The following is a 20,826-nucleotide window of genomic DNA, read 5'->3' as shown; positions in this document are numbered from 1 at the left end:
AAGCACCCAGAAGGCTTTTTTTTAAAAGTCATAATTATGTGATTATTTGTAACGATTTTAGTCCTTTTTTATGTTTAGTCCATGCATTGATTGTTAGAAAAAATAAACAAAAACTGTCAAAAAAAAACCAAAAACATTTTTATATGAAGCTAAGTAAAATCGAGTTTGCTGAAGAAACTGGGTGCAACGTTGCCATTTGTGTGCGGTGAAATTCCTCAAAACTGGCAGCAGAGTCTGACTTGGTTCCAGCAGCTTCCTCCTCCCTCTTCAACAGGCAGACTTTCAGTTTTCTGACACAGAAAACTACCATCACCCTGAACACGGACGTAGCTCCCGCACCGGCGCTGCTGCTCATTGAGTGTTTTAAGTGTGTGTTGCGTCGAGACTCACCTCTCTGAGAAGTGGTACAGTCCCGTTAGACGCAGCGGAGTCCGGTTTGCAGCAGCCGCAGTCTGCGCACTGCGAGATGACTAACATGCGGAAAAACTGCACTTTACTCTGAAAACGGACTATATAATGAACTTTTACCGGCTGGCTATTTTACTGGGAGCTACAGGTGAGTCTTCTTTTTTCTTTTTTTTTGCTTGTTGAAATGCGCTGCTTTTACGACAACAGCAACAGGTTGATCCATGAACCGCTTATCGAGGACCTACAGGCTGCACCAGGCACAGCAAAGTGCCTCTGTTTTGATTTAGATTTCATTTTGGGGGGAATCAAACCACATAGATCCCCCCTTAGAATAATGGTTTGCCCCGTTTTAACAAATTATTAACACATTAAAGCTTTTTGGGACAAACCAGGTGGACTAATCCATGTGGGGTTTAGTGTCTGGGACTCAATATTGTGGCGATTTTATGGTGTATTTTGATAACAATGTTCCTCAGAAGGTTATATGTGTGAGCTACAGGCCTGTTTTACGAGCATATTACTATAAAATACCTTACAAAAGCACAATAATCAGTTTTGGAGGGCAGTGTTTGGGGCTATTGTGCTGGAGGTACTGAGTTTTGGCCATTTTTTAAAGCAAAAGTGATAAATATTCCAAGTTTTCAGCTGCTCAAATGTGAGGAAATGATGTTTGTCTTTGTCATTTATGATTGTAAACAGTATTTTTTGAGTTTGAGACCATCGGTGACAAAGTGCTTTAGGAATTTGCACTATTCTCTGCAGTTTTTTGGCAAAATAATCAAGCTATAATTGGAAAACTTGTCATTTTCAGCCCTGTGTGCAGATAAAATGCATATTTATCATCATTTTATACCTATAAAAGTACAATTAGTGCACACCAGGTTCCACAAAGGCTGGAAATGTGATGGTTCATCATCTATTGGCAAAGTTTAGTCTCAGTTTAACCCGTAGCAAACTTTCTGAGCGTTTTGTGAAATCCTTTATCAAATATGGAGACTATATTCAGGCTTATCTGTTGCTTTTGTTGGACGAATGAGTCAATGTGAAGGAATGCAGGGCAAAGTAAAGGCAGGAAATGTGACAGCTTTGGAGAGGAAAAGTCTGTTCAGGAAACCTTCCAGCGTCCAGCAGCAGCAGCAGCAGCAGCTTTGACCTGGACTACATTTGTGACCAAACACTGTTTTCTTAATGGCTGATCTAAAGCCTGAAATGAGGCCTTTGGTGTGAAAGCATCAGGTGTTGAGGAGGAGACAGTCTGCTGCCTCTGTAACCTGCTCATTTACCTACAATGAGTCACGGTAAACAGCGGTTAACAGGAGGTGTGTTTGCTTCTCACCTCGCACTGATGGCATCCAGGGAGCTCATGGAGTAACGGTTTGGTTTAAATCTCTAGCGGTTAATTGGTTTGTTCGCATCCAGCTGGACCGGGACACATTCTCCCATTGGCTGGGAGTCCGTGACCTCCCCCCCCCCCTCTCTCTCTCAGCTCCTCAAGTGGGACAGGAGGGGAGGGGAAGCGCTAACAATGGACTGGTCCATGAAAAAAAAGAAACAAAGGGAAGACCAGGGCTCTTCTCTGGGAGGAATTTTAGGAGCTCGGTCACCCCTCCTCCTGTAAAAATGTGCAGTTCAAGTGTGTCAGAGGAAGAAGAAACCGGACGATGCTCCACCGACGGGGCTGGTCTAATATTAAAATGTCATGAATGATGAAGTATCCAGCTTGAAACTTGGGCCCAAATGATGAATTAGATCAAATTCTGAAGCCTTTTGTCAAGCAGAAGTGTCAGGCTGCAAACGTTATCAGTTTTGCAAACAGTAAGCAGTGCATTATTGACATTTCCGCAGATAGGAATATATGCTTTTCAATTATTGATTTCTGCTCAACATAAATGTTAACCATTCTCTGGATCAAACTTCTCAAATGTAAGGATTTGCTGATTTTGTCTGTTTTGGACAGTATTCCAAACACAACATCTGAAGTTGTCACCTTGGACAACTGTGATGGGAATTTTTTCATTATTTTCCCACAATTCAAATCAGTTAGCGGAGACAAATATAGCTAACTGCGGGCATGACGGTGGCCTGGAAATAAACGGATTTGATCGTATCTCTGAAGGAAACAAGGAAAATTGTCCGTTTTAGATAAACGTGTTGAACGCAGGGTGTGTGCTGCTCTTACTGGTCCTAAGGAGAGGCCGGCTGGTGGACTTGCTTTTGTTTTCATTTCCTGTCTTCTGGGAAATGTTTAGAGCGAGTTCCTGCCCCACCTAGAGCGAACATGACCAGCAGAAAGCACCCACCAGCTCCATCCCCTCCCTGTGCGATGACAACCCCCTGCCTCCCCACAGGCCTCCCCAGCCCCCCACGCACCCTGGAATTTAACCTTCCTGACCCCCAGCGCCGAGCAGCAGAGGAGCCCCCACACACCTAATCTCTCGCTCCCGCTGTGATGTGATGTAAATGTTCTCCAAAGAGCAGAATCATTATGAATCATCTGCACAGATAAGGAGGAGACGCAGCTGTTTCCTTAGTCAGAAAGTTAGAATCTGCCTCATTTTCCTGGCCTGGAACTGCTTTTGTTTTTGCGCGGTTGATGGTTTGTTAGGTGAAACTCACCCACGCAATCTTTGCACACCCTGTTTCAGAGGGAAGACTAAATATAAAGATAGCACATTATTATTCATCAGCAACAGAAGTCATACTCAAAATAATGATAAACTTGGATCAACAGCTTGACTGTTTTTCGCCTGGTGTAAGTCATAAACTGGCAGCTCAGCAGTCATGGAAGAAGAACCTTCACCAAAGTAAAAAAATCGGTAGCTCAAGATAAAAATACACTATTTCAAAATTGAGTCCTGCCGTCAAACTCTAATCCATTATGGCTCCTTCTGGTGTTATAGCCGTACATTAACTATTACTTACTCTGTACACACATACTATTACTTGATGATTATTTTTAAAGAACTAATATGCCATTATTTTTAAAGCTGAAGTTGAGGTGGGGTTGAGTTTTACTGATATCTTGAATGATTTCTTTAGATTTTCCCATGTTGTCTCAAAAGGAAGCAGTGTGTTTGAGGTGTGCCTTAAAATACATCCACAGGTGTGCCTCCAATTAACTTAAATGTTGTCAATTAACCAACCAAAAGCTTCCAAAGCCATGACATCATCATGTGGGCTTTCCCAAATAGTTTGAAGGCATAGTAATCTTAGTGCATGTAAACTTCTGACTTTGAAGAAAGTAATAATAAAAAAAATCTTTAAAAAATTCTCTCTCATTATTCTGGCATTTAGCAAATAGAAATAATTTTGGTAATCCTAACTGATTTAATGTCAGACATGGAGAAAAAAAAAGGTTCTGTGTCTTTTTATACAGTGTATATAAACTTCTGGTGTCAACTGTACATTCTGGAAGATTTATCCATAATAATGCAGTTGTTTTGAGCTCAGACGGTTAGTTGATAAATCGATTAGCAGCTCAATTAGTAATTTGATTTGCTGTTTTTTCTTTAGTCACACAACCTTAAACTGAAAATATGTGGGTTTATAGACTGCTGGTCTAACAAAACAAGAAAACATTTCACAAATATTGCCATTTGATGGACAAATGATTTGTCAATTGATTGAAAAAATATTTCTTACTTGGAGAACTGAGTTATTGTTTTAGTCATTTTTCATGTAAAAATGATAAAGGTTAACTGGTTTCAGCTTCTCAGATGGGCTTATTTGTTGTTTTTCTTCAACATGAGTCACCTGAATGTGAATATTTGTGGGTTTAAGGACTACTAGTGGGAAATTACTTCAAGCAGCTTGTACTATTTTCATAGAGAAAATTCATTGATTAGTGAGAAAATAGAAAGAAAATAGATCATAATACTGAAAAATGGTGGTTGCAGCCCTGGTTTGGTTTGTAAGACGTGGAAAGTAGCCACTAACTGCAGCTGTCAGACAAATGTAGTGAAGAATGCAAGAGTGGAATATTTGTCTGTGAACTGCTGTCTGGTAAAAATGTGAAGTAGGAAAAAACGAAGGAATGTAAGTAAAGTACAAGTACCTGAAGTGTAATACTTGTAGTGAGAGAGACCCGCTTTGAAGTATAAAACAAGTCAGTAAACTCCTGTTTTTCATTTCTGCATGTTAGATGAAGGTGGTGTTTTCAGTGCTGATAGTATGCCAGAGTTCCCTGCATACATTTTAATCATCTGTAGTAACATGTGCATGACTGAATTGTCAAATAAAATGTCAGTAGGAGTCAGACTAAAGCATTGAATATGATATTTTTACTCTCAAAAACATCAACAGAAGCATTTATTCCCACCTTCTTTCTCTGTTTGCCTGCGTGTGTGTGTCAGTGTGTGTGTGCGATGGCGTGCACGTCACAGTGCGGGAGAAGCAGCGGTTTGCGATGCTCTTCCAGTCCGTCGTTCTCCCATGTCAGTACCAGACGGGCTCCATCCAGACCCCGGTGGTGCAGTGGTGGTACAAGTCCTACTGCCGAGACCGAACGCGAGAGTCCTTCACCCTGCCGGAGAGTCTGGGCTACAAGGCCTCCGAGCTGGGAGCCACGTCCCACCTGGAGTGCTCCGACACCAGCCGCACGGTTCGGATCGTGGCCTCGGCGCAGGGACCCTCCATGACTCTGGCTGAGCACTACAAAGGCAGAGACATCGCCATCGTAAACAGTAAAGTTATCAGTCTTATCCTCTGTGCTAAACTCCGCTGACTGCGCTCTCCATAAATAAACCTCTTTTGTCTTAGTCTTACAATACAGGAGGCACCACATGATCACAACCTGCTGCCCTCGCTTCCATTCATGTGTGGACTCCCCTTTTAAACCTTCAGCCTTATCAGGATAAAACACGTCTTCTATCCAAATGTGTCAACAATGCCTTCCTGTTGCCTTTAAAAACAGTAATAAACAAGGCTGCCATGATAAATCTATCTATGCTGACAATCGCTGTAGGCCTGACTGTGATTTTCTGATTATTCACATATAAACATTATGTATTATCTACTACTGGAAACAAAAACTGAATTATATTAGTGCTGAAACAAATGATCAAGTAATGATTTTTTACTGATATCTGTTCATGTTTTATGTATTGTTCATGCATGAAAGATTTGCTGCTTTTCTGTCATTTATATTCCGTTACCCAATTTCTCTCAGTTACCACTTCAATTAATATAAACAATGACTGTGACAGAACATGCAGTTTGTCTTGCCTCAGGGAAATTGAACAATTTTTTTATATTTCATAGGCCAAACAATGAAATACTCAGCTTTAAAGGTAATACATTCACAAATGTTCTTGGTGCAAAATGTCAAATGTACGTATATTATATATTCATACATTAGGACACTGAATTCTGCACCTACAACCTGGTTTTATGTATGATCATAAATTCAGTGAAAATTGTATTTATAAGCGTTTACAAGTTTACAAGAAAATTTCACAACACGGCATTTCATACAAAAAACAAGACACTGCAGACTTAATATGAAGCAGCATATGAGAGCTCTATAAGTATTAAATAGAGTTTCATTGATCACGAGAAAGATTTATTTTGTAGCATTTGTTCCTAGATTCTGTGCAAAATCTTAATTCAACAGAATTCATGTTGATCTATTTGAATTTACAGCTGCAACATCTAAACACTCTGCTGCTCCTGAACATTATGTTCCATTTGACCTCTCACCTCTCAGTATTTATAAAAGTTTGACCGTGTTTGTCGTCTCTGTGCAGAAGCAGACCTGCGTATCGGGGAGCTGCAGTGGGGCGACAGTGGAGTGTACTTCTGTAAAGTTGTCATTGCGGACGATCTCGAGGGGAAGAATGAGGCCCAGCTGGAGCTACTGGTGCTCGGTATGTCTGCACTTCATTCCTACTAAAGTACAGAAAGGTTCAAGCAAACTGGCTACAGTTCTCTGTATTTATATGCTATTTTCTTTGCACCATAAGCTCAGTGACGTTTTTGTTTTTTTGGCCATATGATGCTAATCAAGGTTTTAGAAATGGTCTCTTTATTGCGCTGCATTCCAAAGTGCCCATACAGCAGCTTCCATGGAGACGGCCGAATGCCGCTTGCCTCTTTACATGGCCCTGATCCTCCATGACAGACTCTATTGTTCAGCCAGACGTGCACTTTTAGAGGGCTGATGTAGACTTGGCTGCACTGGAACATCTTAAGTCAGTCAGACACTGTGCCAGTGGCCTGAAAGACTGCACTGGATGATATCTTCAGCTACACAACAGTGTACAATGTCTGTGTGTTGTTTGTTCATTGGTTAGTGTGTGTTGCAGATTAATGATTATACGGAGCTTCCAAACCTGCACCGAGCAGCTAATATTTCAGTGCTAAAGGTCAGAGAGTCATCCTTCTACTGTAACCTTGACGTATCCTGCTGTGTCCACTCAGGGAGAGAAATTGTGGACAGTTGCAGTCCAACCAGTGAATTCAAGCTGTTACCATGGCAACATGCCTTTTCAGACGAGACAGGAGCTTGTTAAGGGTCACTGGTGTAGACGTGACGAGAGAGAGACGCAGGAAAGGAGGAGGACCAGGTTAAACTTGTGCATCAGTGTAATCTGATAGTTACTCAAGATGTCTTTCTTCCTTTAAGTTAGACTGCTTGTACGGTCTGCTCATTAATACAGCCCTCCTTCCCTGAGCGCTAATCTGATTATAATCAGCTCACAGGAGAGAAGAGGGGGGCTTAGACTTGTGATAATAACAAGGCTGGTTGGATTTTAGGTTGTAGAACATGTAGCTTTTCTACATTGCAACTAAGAAATTGGAATTTGAAAGTTTGTAAAGCTACTTCTGGGTCAGATTGGCTTCCTAAAGTTTCCGGTAGCAAACTTCAAAGTTAGTTGTTAATTTTGGATGCTTATGCTTATTTGCAAAGAGTATGATAAGAGAGTTCATACCACTCTTGTGTCTTTGATGTAAGTACGAAGCCAAAGGCAGCAGGCAGCTTAGCATAAGGACTGGATATATGGGGAACATCTAGCATGACTCCATTACCGGATACCAATCCTGCATACCAGCACCTCAAACACCTTACATCTTGCTTTTAGGCTTGTTTGTTTAACCTGTGAAAGTAGACCACAAACTGTTTATAAATTTAAGAACAAATATGTTGAAAATATAAGAAAACACAAGCAGAAAAAGTCAGCGGTTAGCCTAAGTTAGCCTAAACATTTGAAGCAGGAAACACGTTGGCTTTCTATCCGTACCAAAGACTAATTTAAAATTTGACAGCTTGTACTTTTACAAGAGCTTATGTGCCAGACTTGTCGATTAAACAAACAATATAAAACATGCTAATTAGTAAGATTTAGAGGTGCTGTATGTATGCAGCTAGGTATGTAGGTTTGTTTCACTGTATCCTATGTAGCCTTTATGCTACGGTAGGCTAACCAGTTGCTGGTTTTAGCTTTATATTTATCATACAGACATGACAGTGGCATCAGTCTTTTCATCATACTCTTGGAAAGTAATGTTTTCAAAAAATTTCAGCTGAACAAATTTCCATTTTGAAGTTTGCTGAGAGTTAGGAAACGCCGGCTGTAGCTTTCTATTTACTGTAGAAACATGAGAGTGGCATTGATCTTTTCATCTGACCCTCAGCTGGAGAGTAAAAAACAAAAAACAAAAAATCAAACTATTGCTTCAAGCAACAAAACTTGTACAGTTCTTTCACTCACTAACTCCTTAATCTGGTTAATTCTTTGTGTTTTGATTAATTTCTCTTTCACACTAATGCCCTTTTCTCTCCCTTTTGTCTTGCAAAATCTTCTCATGTACTGCTCCATTACTCACTCCTTGACCTTCCTGCTCCGCTCCCTCTCAGGTTACTGTGTGTTACAGATGGTATGTAGATGAGTGTGCCAGGCCGAGGTAGCAAGATTACTTTTTTTCTCCCTCCAAAGTAACAGCTTACTCAGCAGCCTGATTGTGGGTGTTCAGTCTTTGCATGTAGTCAGACAGATCAGGCGTGACGGCTCTTTACTGTAATCACAGCCTTTCAGGACTCATAATAAGCACACACTAAAAAGCATGAACACCTGCGGTCGTGTCTCAGTCTCAGCACACCTGTTGCAGACAGTCCCTTTTCTTTACTGAATGTCACAGTTTTCTAACTGCCTCATTTTCCCCTCTTTATATTGCATAAAGACGCATTGTTTCACAACAGCACAACTTGTGTGCTCTTTTTATGATGAGCTCCCGGGGTAAATTGGTGTCCTGGAATTGTTATGTTATGACCCAGTTTCCAAAGTTTGCCCTGTTTGGCTTCTCACCCAAATTCTCTTGGCACATTTCCATTGTTGTGTTTGTGTGTCTGTATGTATGTAAAACGGATAACAGCATGTGCATTCATTCACTTGTGTGCAGCTTTATTGTTACGCTGGGTGTGCCCCACATCTTGAACTATCATTTTCTGATATTTATGTTCACATTTATAGCTCTGTAGCTCACTCCATAGCATACTGTTTTGCAGCATGAACTTCAAAACAGTCCACAGCTGTACTTTGCGCTAAATACTAGATAGGTGGCAGTTAGCAACTATGTTTTTAATCTTATCTTAGCCTGTTGACAAATTAGCTATTAGCTATGTTAATGAATTTAAATGTTGCATTACTTGCATAGCGACTTGACAAAAACTTCTTGACAATCAATCTAATATTTGTCAAGACATTTAACTAAAAACTAAAGATATCCATCTCACGGTGGTGCCAGATGAAAATTCTTTAGGATGCATCTTCAGGGAACCATGAATGTCTGGGCCCTAGTTTCTGCCAATCCATCAGATACAAGTAAGAATACTTGACTGAATAAGTAAAAACTTTGAATACATGGTGGCACGAGATGAAAATTAAGTGGAAATTTTGTCAGCTTCATCCTCTGGGGACCGTGAACGCATGCACTAAGTTTCATGGCAATCGATTGAATAGCTGTTGGGATATTGCAAGGTCAGTGTGGCAAATATGTCCTCAGTTATGACGAATTTACCACGTTTGCTAAGACTGATTGTGTAAAATATTCCGTGCATGTCTCTTAATCGCCCACTCTGCTACCAAATTTGCTAATTTGCCTGACCTTTGGACTGCTGCTTCCTGCTTCCTCTGCCGGCCTTCACCTGTGCTCTCCCTCTCTCTGCAGGCAGGACAGGTGAGCGGGATGATCTACTACCTGAGTTTGATGTGGAGATTATGCCAGGTACGGCTCCTTTGCTGCACTTCTGTCTTACTGCCCTGCATTTTCCAGCTGCCCTAATGCCTCCTAATGTTTAACTCTCACTGACCAATCAAAACTGTCTTCTACTTTAATGAATGCATGTCGACACTGAACTTTCATCTGATGTTTGTTGCCTTCAAAATCATTAAAACTGACTTGTAGCAAGAGACTCTAACCCAGCTTGAATATGAACACAGTCTGAAAGGACATAAAGCAGAATTTACTCACTCGCAGTTCTTATCCTGCACCTCTGGTCATGATTTAAATTCCACAGGGGATATGTGTTGACTTTGCGAGGGATTTTGAGAAGGATTTTGCTTTTTGGCGCACCCGGAGGAAGTGTGTTGTTAGTGTCTGGATGCGACGGTGGATAAGAGTTGCTTATAGCTCCCATGTGATCCCTTGAAGTTTCCTGTTTCAGAGCTCTGTTGTCTGTGGATTCAATCACTGGAGGGGATTCAGGATTATCTGCATGGGTTTTGAAGGAAATTTGCAGTTTATTACAACCTGGGTGCAGTTTTGGCCAATATTTCTATCAGCTATGAAAACACTGGACTCGGCAAAGCAAAGGCTGAGATGTGGAAACACACGAAGAAGTTACAAAAACCAGTAGAGAAAGCAAGATTTTCATGTGGTACAAGTTTTTGCTTGGATGTTATCATCAATAGGAATATTGATCACAACCATAAAAATAAAATCCTAGTTGTAAAAATGCTTTAAAATGAACATTGCGTGAAAATCTTGCTTTTTCTGACCTCTAGTGGTTTAACTTCTCTTTTAAATACAAGTGTCAAGCATCTGCATGCCTTTAAACAGAGCATTTATCTTTTGCTACATGTCTTTGTGTACCAGAATGGGCGTTTGTGGGATCAGTAGTCCTGGGCAGCATCTTGTTCCTGTTGTTGTTGGGGATCTGCTGGTGCCAGTGCTGTCCTCACTCCTGCTGCTGCTACGTTCGCTGCTGCTGCTGTCCCGACACCTGCTGCTGTCCACGACACCGTGAGTACCGCAAAACAAGAACCTCCTTCCTTTATTGCATGCGTTTTCTAAATCTGAGCAATCACTGTATTGTTTTGTTGTGAACTTGTGCAGTGTATGAGGCGGGGAAGATGGCCAAGAGTCCACAGCCTCCTCAGCAGGTTCCAGTGTATCCCTACTACATTCCTGGTGTACCTACTGTGGTTCCTCTTGCTCCTTCATCTCACATGGACCCAAAGATCTCCTCACTCCCCTCAGTGGAGAATAACCTGGTTGGAGGTGTGTGGCAACTTTATAGTTTTTCAACCTTTAATAACTGATCACTTGGGGGAAGCGAAAACACTACTGAAGAGCACTGTACATTCAGATGTTGAAATGCTTTCCCTTAAAACTCTGTCCTCTCTCTTAAATTGCCCCAGGTCAGGTACAAACCTGCTTAAAGCTGTTTGTCTGCACTCAGGCGTACTGTCCTGTGCTTCAATTTAAGTGCATCTCCTTGCACTTAGAAATAAAGTCTATGCACTCAGACTGCTTCTGTGCACCAGTAAAACTTCTACTCTCAGATTCGTGCCCTCACACTCAAATCTGTATGAAACAATCCTGTCGAAATAGCCTAACCTATAGAATACCAGCTCTGACCAATGGAATTGAAACTCTCTCCTTGCTTCAGTGCTCACTATAATACATACTACTTTCAGAGTGAGTGCATATATCAGCGTTTGTATTCATAGTGCCCATTTTTTCAGTATTAACTACATATTGTAGTGACCCAATTCACGACTTGACTATAGCCAGTTCCATGTCGACACACCCAGAAATCCATGGAAATGTTACTGTTCAAATCCAAGTTGCAAATTGAGCAGTTGTTCGGTTGTTTTTTCCAGGTGTGTCTGGATGTTTGTGTGACCGAGAACATTGTGAGAATTTTGCAAGCAGCAGTCACCCATGACAAAGACTTCCGTTACAGTTAATGTATTTAAGTCAGTGATCTTTTACTTGGGAGTGTGTAAGTTCAGATCTGAGTGCAAAAACATTTAGTGAGAATGCAGACCTGGCCTGAGTGCACAGACTTTGTCTCTGAAACACAGGACCACAGTATATGTGAGTGCAGACAAACAGTTTCGAGCAGGAGCAGAGCAGATTTGCACCTCGGAAGGGGCTATTTGACAAAAACAGCCAGGTTTGGAAAGAAAACAAAGAAATCTCGTTTAAAATGGAGCAATTTTGCTGCTGAATTAAAAGTAACAAGGACGCGTACCGATACAAGTAGCCAACTCCATACTTCAGCTGAAAGCAACACTATTAGAGTGGTAAGACTTAATCAAGACAGTAAAAATAAATCTGGTAAAGCCGATGCGAGTTCTAGATCCTCTGCAGGTTCATCATGACACTTTTCACTCACCTTTTTCTTTTTCTGAAACACTGACTTTACTAACCCTCATTTCATCTTCCATCTCTAATCCTTAAGTCTGTCTGCCATCAAAACTACATGAAAATGTCTGTCAGCCTCATGCACGTTTGTGAATTTAACCAACAGTTAACATGTTGCTTGTTTTTGTCTTTTATGCATTACACACTCAAGTGTATCTATGTGTGTCATTGCATGGTTATGTCCTTGTTCGTATGCATGGGGTCGTGTGTGTGGTGTGTGTGTGTGTGTGTCCACATCCACAGTGCGCAGTGGTTATCGACTCAAAGCCAATCCAGACCAAGACTCAATGAAAGTTCTGTACTACATAGAGAAGGAGCTGGCTCAGTTTCCATCCCACAAGATGGCTGCACTCAAACGTAAGCCTGCACAGATTAGGACAGTTTCTGTGTGGCAGCGTGTGTGTATGTGTGTGTTCTAGTGTTTCTCTGTTATGTGCATGGTTTGTGTGACTTAACTAGTCTCCATCTAATCCTTACATTCATTTCTTAACATCCATGTTCATAAGTTTTCTGGGAAATCAGTAGAGAAATTGTTACTGCATATCCTACAAACTGAAAGTCCTTCATCTTATTTATGCAAAAAAAAAAAGCATAAATATTTGACCTTAAACCTTCTCTGCACATTGTTCACCACTACCCAGTACACACACAAAAAATGTAATATTGAAGCAACAACCTTCACACTAATAGTATGCAGTAAAATTTATATAATCTCACCTTATTCACTGTACATATCATCATGCTGCCCAACCCCATTGGACACCTCATTAGCATGGAGCATCATTATAGTGTTTATGCCGTAGTGGCTTAGTAGCAGCAGTAGGTACAGCTTAATGTCTGCCAGATCATCAGAAACAAGGACGAGGTACAAGGCTGAATATTTGTTTATAGTCAACAAATTCCATAGAAACAGTCTTCAGCCATTCGTCTCTACTTTCTGACCTCCCTAGCATGTGTGTGTCTGTCAGCCCCAAGCCCACTGGTTCTTACTCATGATGCAAATGAGTAAAAATGTGTCAGAAATATAGACAATGGTGTTCAGAGGACATGCATTACTTAAGAATGTCACATTTTAACCCTTTTTGCAATTGTATGGTACAATAATGAATAGCATCACTATTTTATTGTGAAATTCTATTGAATTGGGGTCAATTAAATTTGTCATTTTTTGACAAGAAATGTATGTCAAAGTGAAAACAGATTTCTGCTAAGTAAATGTGAAAAAATATGACTTTTTTGTAAACTCTTGTCAAAAAAAGTCAAATTAAATTGACCATGATTCAATGTTGAAAAGCAGTAAGTAGGCACTGTAAATATAAATGAAAGATACTGAATGAAACAGTAGTTTAGGCAAAGCTAGAGGATTTATATTTTATATTCACATATGCCATCTTTCATTTTTAAAATGAGGATTTAAAACTTTTATTTGACAATTTTTGTAGCATGACATTTATGGCCGAAATGTTATCAGAAGCCCTCAACTTGATTCGGTTTACCATTTTAGACTGAAAACAAAATGAGAAGGTCAACAGCAAGAAATGACTCAACTGCAACTCTTGCACAGCGTGATTATAGAGCTGAAAGTCGCAGCCGATGCAGTATTACATCACCTACATTATGTCAATCTTATCTGATGCAACGTACAAGAAATATTGTTGTGTATTTGGGTTATTCAGACCATAATCAAAATTTTAAGGGGTGATGAACTTTCTTGCAACAACGGCATTGCTTCATTTTTCAACTCACAGGAGGAAAAAGTGACTTTGTTGGGGTAGCGAATAGAGAGTATTAACAGCAGCAGGGTGGCGTACATACTTGGCTGAATGTAATAAAGAAACAGTTACATCAAGCTTCAGCCACACAGAAAAAGCTTTAGTTGTAGTAACCTTAAAAGTATCAATTCATAGTATTGTTATTATTATTGTTATTACGGTATTCATAATTGCACGTAAATCCTCTGAAAACCAGACACGTTTGTTAGATTGGGTGTGACAGTAGTTTTAGGTGACTCATTGTACCTCCAGCAGACCTCATCCTACTCCTCTTCTGTGAAATGTCACAATTTTTTGATCGCAGTTATTCTGTGTGTGGTTTCACAAAAATTGGGATGTGTATTTCCAAAGAGATGATGTTTCACTTATAAACAGCAGATGTCATTTGAGCGATGTGTCTGTCCCAACAGCCAGCAGCTTATCAGAGCTGAGCTCTCTTCATGATGGAGGGAACACAGATTTCAGACACACCTATCAGGCGGTCCAGATGAAGGCGCTGCCGCCCATCGCTGACCTCGACGACCAGTCGCTGCTGAGAGCAGCTCCACCCACACAGACGAGAAGACCCAGACGAGACAGAGGCCACCTCTCAGATGACGAGCTAGACCGCAGGTAATGTGGACAGCTGCATCAGTTACTTTGCAGATGTTAGCAGTTTTTCTGTGTATGGCTGGAGTAGGCAGTCATTTTTGGGAATTACTGGGCAAAAACAAACTTTTCAGCCTAGTTTGAGAGTCCTGTAGTAGTTATTGACTTCCAGCAGAAGTTCAGATCCATGCAGTAGAGCACAAATCTGGGAGCAGAGGCTGTGTAATAGTGCAGAAGTAGTCCTACTGTCCAGAATGTATTTCTGAGAGGATACACTCAAAATGAAGAACAGGACATCTGTGCAAACAGCGCAGACAAACTTTCTAAAGCAGGAGCAGAGCAGATTTGTACTTTGGCAGCTACTCTTTGATAGAGACGATAGGGTTTGGAGGGAAAGCCTTTTAGAATCAGAACTGGGTTGTGAAAAGATACTTTTTGATTATATTATTGTCATTCAAGTGGTCTGAGAAGACGTGAGACTTCCCCATCTCCTCCTGGTCCTGTTTTCAGGCTTTAGAAACATCTAGCATGTGGTGGGAGGCTTTAGCCAATCACAGGGCTTCACCTCAATCAGGTGGTCATTTAAATATCAAGAGACTCCATGACAACAGTAGGATGTGTTGGGGCAACTGGTTAGGAGGCAGTGGTAAATGCATCAACGGAAACAATGATGAATAATACTTATTGGTGACCAGTTTTTCATGTCGAAAATCTCTTCCTTCATTTTCAATCTAAACCAGACATTTAAGTGTTTACTGAGGAGAGTGTAGCTGTACGGCTGTGTCAGAGAGAGGCTGAGTTTGGAAATGATAACAGGATTTACTGAGGATACAGTCTTATCTGTTGTGTCACTGCAGAGCAGAGGACCATGGACACTGATCCTTTTATAATAACCTCACCACAGACCAGAATAACACCTGTAACCATGGTAACTGTACACAAAGGTGGAGACAACCGTGGCCTAAAAGTGCTAGGATACAAAAACTGGAAACACCAAAATGAAAATGTAACTGAAAAAAAAAAACAAAATCTGGCTCAAAATCTAACATGAATGCACATTTTAACAAAAGTGTCAAATCAAATTAAAACTTCAACTGTCTTTGCGTGTTTTAAGTGTGTGCTCATCTGGTTTTCTAGATTTGTTCCTTATACAGCTTAAATGACAGCAACCCTGATTTCTCAGAGCCTAAGGTGACGTCTTTATATTGCTAATTTTGTACAACAAGCTTTCCAAATCCAAACACATTCAGCTGTGTCAGGCAAAGACCTAAATGCAGGCACACACAACCGGCACAGGCAGGTGTGGGAACAAAAGACAAAACTTACCGACAAAATGACCAGATGTGAATAAACAAAGGGCTGCTGGTGATTCAGGGTAAAAATAACTTCACAAGTGAAAAATCTAATCCAAAAACACAGGCAGGTAAACATCACAGCAGCAAACAGGACAAAATGGCACAAGACAACAGAAAGACTAGACTGTTTAGACACCAGGAACTAAATGGGAAGACAAGACACAGGTGACTCAGGGGACACAGGTGAAACCAACCAGGACAATCAAAAGACATTAGGGAAATTTAAATTTTGTGCTGAGGTTGACACCAGAGAAAAGTTTAAAGTAGCATCAAAATGATAAGGACTCATTATCCAGTTTTGTACAAAAATTTCATGGAAATCCATCTTGGTGGAGATGTTTGGGTCATTACTGGCAGCGGCATCCCTAGAAAGATGGCTAAAAGACAGAAAAACAATGATGATTCCAGAATGACTGTGACTTGAGATAAACAAATAACAACAATAACAATCACCATTTTTGTTTCCTCTGTTATGAACATGTGTGAGTTGTGTTGCTCCGTCCTGCTGCAGGTGGAACCCTCGCTCAGAGCACCTGCAGAGAAAGACGCTGGGCCGACGAGGGCGAACCGGCTCCCTGGACGAGCTGGAGGAATTCGCTCAGTCTTACGGCTCTCGCGGTCGTCGGGCTGAGCCTCCGGACCGGCCCTATGAGCGGGATTACAGCCCCCCCAGGCGTTTCTACAGAGACGAGGACGACCGTTGGGGTCGCCGAAGCCCCTCGCCGTTACCGCAAAAGAGAAGGGACACTTGGGACAGTGATCGGCCTTCTCGACTGCCCCAGAGCAGAGGCTACGACGATGCCTTCCTCAACAGTGTGCTGGAGAGCAAGGCGAGGGGCCGGGGGGGCGCTGGGAGGGCGGACGAGGACAGTGACACTCCCTCTAAAGGCAGCTCCAGAGGAAAGGACAGCTACTACAGCCGGTCGCCCAGCAACCGTCCAGAAGAGGAGGACCCTCTGCCTCCGTACTCTGAGCGGGAGGCCGAGCGGTACCGCAGGAACGACCTGACGGCGGACCGGTACCGCACAGCAGATCCTCCCCGATCAGACAGATACAGGACCACAGAACCAGCCTCGAGACCCTTCTCTTACACCCGGCCCCACCAGGGGATGTCCCAGACACTGCAGGGGGGCCGAGAGGACAGAGAGAGGAGCCGAAACCTGGTGAGTTACTTGTAGCAGGAACAAGGACTTCCTTCCTCTTCTGCTCCTCAGGAAAGGAGATTCTGAATCCTGTAAATAGTCACAGGATAAGTGTGGCGACATCCTATGTTTTTCTTATTGTCAGCAAATACCATTTAAGCACCAAAACCAGCAAAGAACTGATCCTAGTATCAAGTGTTCTCTGTAGAGTTGAACTATTAAAACACTATTAAACAAACACACTGAGTCACATCTTGTGTGAGTGTAACCCTCTGAACTGCAAGCAGTTTCTGGATGGTTTTTCTGCTGCTGTCCTATTTTTCCTTACTGTGGCATCATTTTTCACTATAATATAATCCTGCACCTCTTTGGAAACAGCACAACTATGACTGCATGCAGAGAGAATTCAGTAATGTCTAGTATGACAGTCAACAAGCCATAAATCATAACAAAAAAAATGAAATTTGAATTTCCTGGACTATTTATGTTACAAAACTTGAAAGCAACACAGGGCTCTACACGCTGTAGATATGTCAACTATTTGCAATTTTATTTATTTCCATGCTTGTCTCCTATGAGCTCTGTGTGAACACAGTTGAGCCAGAAAGTCCCTGAAGTTTTGTCATGCAAATGTTTGGCATATCTGTGTCTCTTTTACTGCAGAATCTTTTTTTTTTTTTTTTTAGTACATTTTTAAACAAGACACGTAGAATACAGTTATTTTTATGAAATAGTTCAATGACTGTTGGAAAGTTGAAAATCCAATCATTCTTTCTCTTTTTACAGCTTTTTGCTTTTGTAAATGGCGTAACTTTGGTAATTGTTCAAATGCCTTTCAAACCTGCTGGCAGGTTTTGGCATTCAGAAGATTAATAAACTTTAGTTCATTTTGACTCAGTCCCACAGACAGAATCCGGCTGTGATAAATAATCTGTAGAGCACTAAATGTGTATCAGTCCACAACCTTGAACAGTTCCCAACAACTGCACAAATTACTCCTGTTTGAGTATCCTTTGCTAAAAACCACAGTGCCTGGCTGTTTTAGTAAATGATTAAACCCTTTTTAAAAAGAAAACTGTGTCCTGGTTACATACATGTATTTACAAAAATGAAAAAATTAAATAAAATTCTATTTGTGACCTGAGCATTAGTTAAGATGCCTGCATAATTTGAAAGGTGTTGCTCATAATTACAAACTCACAAATCATTAGTACCCATCACAGTTCCCATCTGCTCTTTGGAGGCCTTTATTCGCCTTCAGCTCATTGCTTTCTTGCATTAAATGGCAGATTTAGTGTTAAAATACTGAAAAAGTTTAGCATTTATGAGCGAAAGGATTGGATATTTCCTTCAGGAGTTGGTGGAGACCAAAAATAGAGCTAAAAGAGAGTGACTGTTTGACTTGAATTCATCAGGTGGTCCAAAACATGACTCCAAATGAATGATACAGTCTTTTCAGGTCTGAAAAGCAGCTCAGTGGAGGTTGATAGGCGCTGTGTCTGAACCTGGTTCAACTGGAGGTTTATTCCTGTTAAATAGGGAATTTTTTTTCGACCCAATATCACCAAAGTGCTTCTTTAAAGTGACTAGTTGGATGTGTTGGGTTTCTCTCTATAATATATTATTGTATATGAGGTGCCCTTAGATGACTTACATTGATAATAGGTGCTATATAAATCAAACTGAACTGAATGGAACTTTGTTGGCATGTTCAACAAATCAGTGTTTAGTTTGTTCTGCTGCCACCAAGTGGACAAACGTGTTACTGCAGGTTAATGTTTGACTACCTCCAGTAGGATCCAGTGGGACTGAGCAGCAGACAGTGGATGGAAGTGGACTAACACAGTGCTGGTTTTGGTTCTTACATGTGATTTGTTGACAGAAAAAAAACAAACTAAATAAATTCTGCCTTGTCTTTTAATATCTGAACATGTCTTACAGTATTGTGAACATAATGTGTTTGTTTCTTGTGCGAAAAAGATTGATGGTCTTAACACTGAATCATTAGTTTTTACATGAGTTCATATGTAGCAGTAGCATTTTTATTTTTATTTTTTTTTACATAAATGTACTTTTAAAGAAAGCAAATTACTCATATGTATACCATGGCTTTGCTTGCAACCCTCGCAGTGTTAGAAATGCTTACCAGCTCACTAAATATCCAAGAACTAACTACAACTGCATGATTTCTGTGAGTCATCATAAAGCTCATTCGCCGGGCTGCACTAACAAAGCATGAGTGTGACGTCTCTAACTTGTGGCTCTCGGTGTATTTCCCTAACAGAGCACTGCACTGAGCAGGGACTCTCTCATAGTGTGACTCCGAAGCACTGCCAGTCCGTTCATTATAACCGTCCTGCAGCTACGCAGGAGGGGCTAACAGTTCCGCCATCAGCCGCATGAAGCCTGGCTCATCTCACTGAAATAACGCCGCCGAAAAACAGCAGTAGTGGACGGGAAATTAATGTGCACGTGCAGTCGTTTCTGTCAGTACGGGACGGTTTATGGATTTCACTCATGCATGAATTATGTTTGTGTATTTGTGCATGTATGTTTTACAGATTTTATGTATGTGGTGGGTGCTGTAGTTGTTGAATTTCATGAGTTGAGTGACTGGTCTTTTACTCGTGCCAAGATGCTTGTTTTTTTATTATTATTATTTGCCAATTTCAGAATAGTTTTGTGTAACACTCAGCTGCCTCCAGTCTTCATATTCTCCCTCAGTACTCTGCAACTCAGGTTCACGTTGTATTTTTTTTTTGCATTTGTCTTTTATTGAGTGACTGTATATAAATACTGCACCTTGAATTTGTTCTGCAGACTGTAATTGCACTGCTTGATTACTTTTTGAATAAAGAAAACTCAAACGAAGTCTCTGCTCTCCTACATCAAACAGATCATATAGAAACCACTGCACCTGACAGCTACTTCCATTATTGATTCATCTGGCTGTTATTTTGTCAATCAATCAGTTCATCATTTGGTCTATAACATGTCAGAAAATAGTGAGAGAAAAAAAATCCTCAATCACCACGTTCAACTTCAAAGTGACATTAAAAGTCTTAAAATTAAAAGTTGTACCAAATACAAACCTGTGTTGTGTGTTTCCCAGAGCTATGACTGATTAAGAATTTGAAAAGGAAAAAAAGATTCAACCTACTTGCAGTAAAATAAAATTTATTTTTTACATTAATCAGCTACTGCATGTCAAAGTCAGTCTGTTGAACTCTCACAGAAATGCTTTTTTTTAATCCAGAGTAGCTTTTTGTACATGGAAACTGTTCAAAGGGGCAAAAAAAAAGTGCTTAAATTATAGTAACTCACTCAAAAGCAATGTGTACCTGCCAAGTTAAACTAAAAGTTTCCCAGCTGGGTAGAAAGTTGTCCACAACACTGAAACCATCATGAGTCACGTCATATGTTTTTATATTTATACCAGAAATTCAAATTAACATTTTTAAAGTCACAAACTGTGACATATGCTGTTAGTTTCTTAACACAAATATTTCATATTTTCACACTTTTAACAGACACTCTGATCTTTTACACTGAAAACTTTGTGTCTTCTCTGTAAACACAACATCTTTTGCATTTTTGCCAATTCTTGCTGTGTTTTCTTCTAATTTTTTTAAAATCCTGTTTTGGGGAATATATCTGACTTAACGTGATTTTGGGTTTAATAAATAAAATCTGACTTTTTTAAAAAGTTTATTTAAACATGCACATTTGTTTTAGGTCATGCAGGTTTTCTGATTTTGGCAGAACTTGTTAGTTGTTTTGGCAAGATTTATTTTGGACCTATCGTCTGCCACAGATCTTTGAGTGGTTCTTGTGTCTGATAATATTTGTGATAATTCTTGTGTAACTTGGACAAAGAGTGTGTTTTTATCGTAGCTTATCAAATATACACAG

General features: G+C 40.6%; 1 protein-coding gene across 2 annotated transcripts; it reads left to right on the top strand.

Annotated features, from left to right (window-relative positions):
• Nucleotides 1-324: 324 nt before the first annotated feature.
• Nucleotides 325-19,785, top strand: LOC103352878 (immunoglobulin-like domain-containing receptor 2). 2 transcript variants are annotated; one of them, XM_008275575.1, is made up of 9 exons: nt 325-556; nt 4,761-5,090; nt 6,153-6,272; nt 9,574-9,630; nt 10,501-10,647; nt 10,741-10,905; nt 14,240-14,441; nt 16,284-16,935; nt 19,199-19,785. In XM_008275575.1, the coding sequence occupies exons 1-9, from the start codon at nt 517-519 to the stop codon at nt 19,232-19,234; spliced, it is 1,749 nt and encodes a 582-aa protein (XP_008273797.1). In that variant the 5' UTR covers nt 325-516; the 3' UTR covers nt 19,235-19,785. The 2 variants fall into 2 exon arrangements, with proteins under 2 accessions (XP_008273797.1, XP_008273798.1); XM_008275576.1 differs by lacking the exon at nt 9,574-9,630.
• Nucleotides 19,786-20,826: the final 1,041 nt, after the last annotated feature.

This window comes from Stegastes partitus, unplaced genomic scaffold (assembly GCF_000690725.1).
Source record: "Stegastes partitus isolate 25-593 unplaced genomic scaffold, Stegastes_partitus-1.0.2 Scaffold55, whole genome shotgun sequence".
NCBI classification, from domain to species: Eukaryota; Metazoa; Chordata; class Actinopteri; family Pomacentridae; genus Stegastes; species Stegastes partitus.
The sequence above is the reverse complement of the archived record's forward strand: the minus strand, read 5'-3'. Positions and strand labels throughout refer to the sequence as shown.

Coding starts and splice junctions, on each gene's coding strand:
- LOC103352878 (XM_008275575.1), top strand. CDS start 517: ATGAACTTTTACCGGCTGGCTATTTTACTGGGAGCTACAG. Junction 557..4,760: donor TATTTTACTGGGAGCTACAG/GTGAGTCTTCTT, acceptor TGTGTGTGTCAG/TGTGTGTGTGCGATGGCGTG. Junction 9,631..10,500: donor TGATGTGGAGATTATGCCAG/GTACGGCTCCTT, acceptor TTTGTGTACCAG/AATGGGCGTTTGTGGGATCA.